Genomic DNA, 6,729 nt, shown 5'->3' on the forward strand with positions numbered 1-6,729 from the left:
GAATTGGCATTTAAAATATATAAAGGGGCTGGGGCTATTGGTCCGTGGCAGAGCACTTGCCTGCATGTGTGAGGCACTGGGTTTGATTCTTAGCACCACATAAAAATAAACAATTAAAATAAAGGCAATCTGTCCATCTACAACTACAAAAAAATAAACAAATAAAAAGGGATTGGGGATGTGGCTCAGTGGTAAAGCACTTAAATAGCATATGTGAGGCCCTGGTTCAATCCCCAACACTAAAAAAAATTAAAAAAAAAAAAATAAATAAATAAAATCTATAAAGAAGGCTGGGGATATAGCTCAGTGGTAGAGCAACTGCCTAGCAGGTGTGAGGCCCTGGTTTCAATTCCCAGTACCACAAAAAATTGAAGGAGACTTTCCAGAAAAGACATAGTCAAATATTTGAAAAAATGCTCAATCATGCTAGCAGTGAAGGAAATAAATAACAATGACAGACATGATTAGTAAAACATAAAAAGTCACTGAAAATATCAAATGTTGTAAGAATGTGGAACAAAAGGAATTCCTAACCACCACCAGCCAGGGTGTAAGTGGGTATGACCTTTTCAGAAAACCACTTGGACTTTACTCCACGCCCTATGACTCAACATCTCCAGTTCTGGGCATCCTAAAGCATTGAGTCTCAACCTCCTGTGATTGTACCCCACAGGGACATCTGGCAATATGAGGATACATTTCTGGTTGGCATTTAATGGGTTAAGAGGCCAGGGATGCAGGAATACCCTATGAAGGACAGGACAGCAACCCACAGCTATAAATTATTTGACCCAAAATGTGAATAGTACTGAGGTTGAGACCCTACCCTAGAGAAACAAACTTATAACTGATGTACTATTATAATTGATTCTATTTCATTTCCCTGCCAACCAGGTTCCCTTTGATCTGTTCTTTACAATTATATTGAAGTTGTTTTCCTTAAAAGTATTAGAATTACTCATGTCAACTCTTGGCCTAAAGACCTCTGTAAGCATTACACTGCCTATGGCAGTCACTTTCAGCTTTTAATGGCCTACCATTAAAAGCTGGAAGACAGAATTCACCTAGGAGACAGAATTCAGGTGGCCTGGCACCATCCTCAGGAAATCTGATTTCAGTGAGGCTGGGGGGTAACCAAAATCCATTTTTTTCTTAGTCAACACAACTGATTCTAACATAGGTCACTCAGGGGTCAATTCTTATCAGTGATGTATAGGAACCTATAAACAGGTCAAAAGTGTTTTACAAGGGCCTTCACGAACAGCTGCCCTTTCCTGGCTTCACTTTCTTCATGGCTGTGCATCTCATACTCAGTGTTACCAGAACTTTTTTGTACCTTTTTTTACTCTACTAACCTTTTATGGACCTGTTATCTGCGTGGAATGGAATGTTATCTCCAATTTCTTTTCCTTTTTTTTTTTTTTTTTCCCAGCAATCTCCTACTCATTCTTTAAGACCCAGTTCAAAATACAGACTGTGAATCCTTTCTTTATAACCCATTAGTCCCAAGTTTTCAATTCTGCAAATACTGCAACACAATTGATGCATTAAAATAAGCTAGAAACAGCCAAGCACAGTGGTGGATGCCTGTAATCCCAGCAACTGGGGAAGCTGAGGCAGGAGAATCAGAAGTTCAAGGTCAGCCTGGGAAACTTATGGAGACCTGGTCTGAAAACATAAAAGGGCTGGGTGAGCACCCCTGGGTTTAACCCCCACTACAAAAAAAAGTTGAAAATAATAATCTAAAACTTGTGTTATTATAATTATGTTCATATTATAATTATATAATTGTACCATATATTATATACCACGATTAAGTTTTTATAGGTGTTCCACATCTGGGACAATAGGACAAAATGGGTTAATATCTTAGGTGGCTTCCACAACACTCTGACAAATACTTTAATTACTTCATTTGTTACACTATAATTATCTGCTTACATGTCTACCTTACCTACTAGACACTTCTTTATCCTTGTACTCAGTAGGTTCTTGATAAATCATGTATAATTAATGAAAAGATAGTTAAGAAGAAATTTAGGAGTGTGTAAACATAATCAACTGCTACTGCATGCTTCTGTTTTCGAAGCTCCAAACCCATGATTTTATACAACTTTTTTAACCTGAAGATAAAGATTTTATTCACTAACAGCCAAAACAGTGAGAGACACTTTAACATTTAAGAACATTTCCATTAATCCTGAACTCTATAAAGAACTTTTGCAAAAACCTATCATGTTTACTGCAATTTTATACTGCACAGTAACACTTCAATTAGCCACATTACCCTGTTAACCTTATTTTACAGATGAGATGTACTTGTAAAGGTAATTTCACAACTCATAAAACCACTGCAAACCAAAATTCTAACCTCTTACTTCACTAGTGGATCAATGCCTTCAATTCTTCAACTTGAATCGAAGTTCAGTCTCTCAGCTTTACTTCTGAAGAATGTGGAGAAAAAATTTACACCCCGTCCCCAACTAGAATATATGTGAAGTACAGTCTCCTGTCATTTTTTATGATCCCCATAACAAAAATAGGTTGAGATACTCTCAATCTAAAACTGCATTTTATTTCAGATTTGAAATTTTTCTTTTATCTTAAAATGGGAATCAAATATGACATAATTTCCTAGACGCTGGTTTGGTAGTTACCCAATAGACAATAATCCGAGGTTCCTCTTATAATGGAATACTGACTGACTACATTAAATGTTGCCTCCCTTGTTTACACCACACCTTGGCAGAGAGCCTGCTCTTAGACAGTGGGACAGACTGAAGAATAGATGAGAAATACTATGACAACATCTTAAGCTTCGATGACATATTCGATTTGCTTAATTCTGAAAGAATGGAGGACTGATGAACTACCATGGCTTTGGCTCCCAGGATTTTCTTCAGAGGCTTTGATGGTGGTTACACTTGTGTTCACAGAACTGACACTTGATGTCCGAGACCTTGAGAAGACAGGTGCCTTGCCCTTTTCTTTCTTGATTTCCACTCTTCCGGTGGGTTCCTTCTGTGAACTATTTAGAAAATCAAATAAGAGCTCATCATCAGGTTCTGACTTCTTCCTTCGAACAAACTGGGATGAAGGCCTAGGAAGAGAAGCATTTTCAACAGGATTGGAGGCCTCCCCGGGTGTCCTGGATCCTACTTTCACATTTGCAGTGCCAGCTAAAATGGTGGCTTTTTGATTTCGAATGTTATCAGCTGCTGTGGAAATATAAGTAGCTTTAGGTTCGGTCTGATAAGTCAAATCTGTGTTTTGCTGATGAAGTTCAGGATAGTCACTATTTTTGCTGTATATGATGTTGCTGGTGTTTTCCTTCCTATTGAGAGCTGTTGCAGCTCCTTGATCAACTCGGTTTAAAAGGTCTTCAGCCTTCCCAGCAAGATCAACAAACCAAGACATGATGGTAGTAGAATAATCCTACTGGCAAACCTGAAAAAAGGATATGAAATATCAGTATGACATAAGAGCAGAATGTAATGGGCTCTGGAGTCAGACAGTCCTGGGTTTAAATCCTAATGCTATTTCTTACTAGCTAGGTACCCTTGAGCAAACTACTAACTAAAGCTGAGAAACATTATCTAGAAAATGGTGAAAATAAATGTACTTACCATACAAAATATAGAGGAAATCTGGACACAAATAGACATAGAAAAGACCATGTGAAGACAGGAAGAAAGGAGTCATCAGCAAGCCAGAGAGAAGTCCCAAAAGAAACCAACCCTGCCAACACCTTAATGTTGGATTTCAGAATTGTGAGAAAATAAATTTCTATTGTCCAAGCCACACATTCTTTAATACTTCCTTACAGTAGTCCTAGCAAATTAGTTTGGCACCTAGATAGTGAATGGTTAAGTCTGGCCAAATTCCAGCCCAACCAAATAAAAACAATATCTGAAATTTGTTTCAAAGTGTTAAAACTTAGGTGCAGTGGCACACACCTATAATCCCAGTGACTCAAGAGACTAAGGCAGGAAGTTAGCAAATTTGAGGCCAGACTCAGACCCTCAGGAATTTAGTGAGATACTGTCTCACCAAAACAAAACAAAACAAAACAAATACAGCTAGGGATGGAGCTCAGTGGTAAAATACTCCTGGGTTAAATTCCCAATATAGTGGGGTGGGGTGGGGGGGTCTAAAGCTTGAAAAAAACTACTTCTATTAATACAAGTTATCAATGTTAAACTGAAGCACTATTTTGGATAATTTAGGAGTGTACATACACAATATGTCTAAACTATATTTTCAATAATTCAAATACTGAGTACCTACCATGTGCACATTAAGGTAAGTCCGGAGTAAGAAATATGATTACATATTATATCCATTCCACACATATATTTAAGTACTTATAGTATGCCACAGTAGATCAAGGTGATGATGAAGTCATTAACCCTCATGGCATAGACGAAAGAGGACTGTAAAGAAGTCTACAACCAGTTCTTGAATGTGAGCATCATCCCTTTTACCTGGACTCTTTCATAGTTAACTCTTTCTTGTTCTCTGTTCACTTGAATGTTCTCTGCTTCAGAGTTCTCCTTCCTTCCATCTAAACTAGGTCCTATCATTCTCTGTTCACACCCTTTCTTTGCCTCACACCCTTCGTGCTTTATAATTCTGGGATGCTTTTTTAACATGTCTCTCCTGGTTAAGGAAGAGGGGAGGGGCTGGATAAACACCATGTCTGTTCTGCTCAGCAGTGACTTACCAGCTAGCGTCTAGCCACACAGGTACTGAATGAATGAATTTTTATGTGCTAGATGCTGTGCAAAAATTATCATATTTAATCTTCACAACCACAATATGTGACAACCACATGATACACCCACTTTACAAATGTAGAAAAGGTTAAGAGTTCTGATGGCACCTTAGACACGGAAATCTAAGTCAACCTGGAGCCATGCCCACCCTTTAACCCCTTCCTTCCCATATCCAGCCTCTTTCAATCTAAATAACCTCAGGAAGACACTCACCACTTAAAGCTTTTCCTTATAAAATGTGACTATTAGGGACTCTGTCAGAGTTTATGTAAAATCAAGTGAAAAGGGAGGCGAAATACTTTCTGACACACAAAACTCCAAACGAAGTGAAGTATCGAGCTCGGGTGAACACCGGTGGTGACTGGGGCATTCTGCAGGGTGACAGCCGAAGCACTCTCACTCATTCCTTATGTCCTGCCTCCCATTTTCGTTAGCAGGGCTTCAAAACACCAGCATGAGCCTCAACGCTGACCACCTAGTGGAACGAACGTTAAGATGGCCCTGGGCACTGGCCCCAGTGACACACACGGCCAGCGGCCTGCGCGGCCCGAGGCCCTCAGGAACCCTCGGGCGCTGCCCGGGACGCCGAGGGCCACGCTGGGGAGGGCCTGCACCTGGACCGCAGGGCCCGCCTCGGAGGCCGGGTGTCATCGAGGAGCGGCGGCTGCGGCCCGGCCGGCCAGGCCCGGGGAGCCCGTCGGTCCGCGGACCCCGGGCTGGTCGGACTGCCCTCGGCGCTCGCCACCTCGCCCCCACGTCTGGAGCGGGCGGCGCGGCCAGCCCCGCCGGGTGCGCAGCAAGCCACGTCGGCGGGAGCTCGGGGGACTCGGCCGCCTCGACCCAGTCCGGATCCCGGCAAAGACCAGCGCGGTCCGCGGGAGCCGGAGGGACGGGTCTCGGCTGAGGACCGCGCCGCGCGCCTGGGGCCGTCAATGCCCAAGCGGACCCGTCCGGTCCACTGGCTCCCGCCGCCGCCTCACCTGAGGACTCCGGGGCGGCGGCACCGCGGCCTCGTCGCCCTCCCGGGCCGGGCCCCTCAGAAGCCGGCCCGGAGAGGGCCCAGGCTCAGCAAACCTCCTCCCGGACCCGCCGTGGCCCGGTTGCCTCTTCCGGGAGACGTGGAAGGGCGGCGAGGACCCCAAACAGAGTGGCCTTCGAGCTGCCTGAGCGGCGGGGAACCGAGAGCCGCTAGCACCTGCGGGCGACTCAGGCGGCAGCGCCGGCGGCTGCGGGGGCCTCGCGCCTGGTCACGCCCCTCTTCCGCCTGCCTGGAGGTCGAGGGGGAGACGGGCCTGCGTGCGTGTGACGTAGCTCGCTTCCAGCCGACGGGGCGCGCACGCGGCCGGCACAACATTGGAGGCCACGCCCACAGGGGGCGTGACCCAAGAGCCGGCTACTTGGGCGGCAGAGGCAATAAGGAGTGAGTCTAGGGGAGCCTCCCGGCTTCACCTTCCCAGCTTCCGCCTTCGGGTCTCTAGTTTTACGCATGCAGATGTTGAGGCTCACAGCAGAGCGTGGGAACGCGGACAGCATGATCCCTGATTTCATAGCGCTTACTTTCAGATGACAAGAGTTACACATTACGTAAACCAACGAAATGAACACGACAATTTCTGAATGTTCCCAGAGTAGCTAAGAAAACAGGAAGTGGCTGGAGGCGGGGGAAGTGCTTTAAATCAGGTGGTCTGGGAAGTTCTCTGCAGAGGAGGCGGTAAAGGTGAGACATAAGGATTGAAAAGACCAGGAAAGGACTTCCCAGACAGCAGTATTGTACGTTCTGCACACAGTTCATAGAATCTGTGCAATTAGTATAAAATCCGCATTCAGTAATTCACCAAATACTCAATATTTATTGTGTGAACAGGTTTAGGTTAATTTGACCCTAAATACAAGATTAAAAGGTAGTCCTAGGTATCCTCAAACTACTACGTTAAGTAGTTTGTCTAAGATCATC

At 44.3% G+C, this 6,729-nt stretch overlaps 1 protein-coding gene across 1 annotated transcript in view; it reads right to left on the bottom strand.

The window, feature by feature from the left end:
- Positions 1–6,010, bottom strand: part of GOLGA5 (golgin A5) — a 38,805-nt gene extending 32,795 nt beyond the window's left edge. Inside the window, exons 1-2 of the mRNA XM_079127628.1 lie at positions 5,756–6,010; positions 2,874–3,447 (exon numbers count right to left, since the gene is read on the bottom strand). Coding sequence (XP_078983754.1) covers positions 2,874–3,417 — 544 coding nt within the window. The 5' untranslated portion in view covers positions 3,418–3,447; positions 5,756–6,010. The remainder of the gene's footprint in view (positions 1–2,873; positions 3,448–5,755) is intronic.
- Positions 6,011–6,729: the final 719 nt, after the last annotated feature.

Source organism: Sciurus vulgaris (assembly GCF_902686455.1).
Source record: "Sciurus vulgaris genome assembly, chromosome: 2".
NCBI lineage: Eukaryota > Metazoa > Chordata > Mammalia > Rodentia > Sciuridae > Sciurus > Sciurus vulgaris.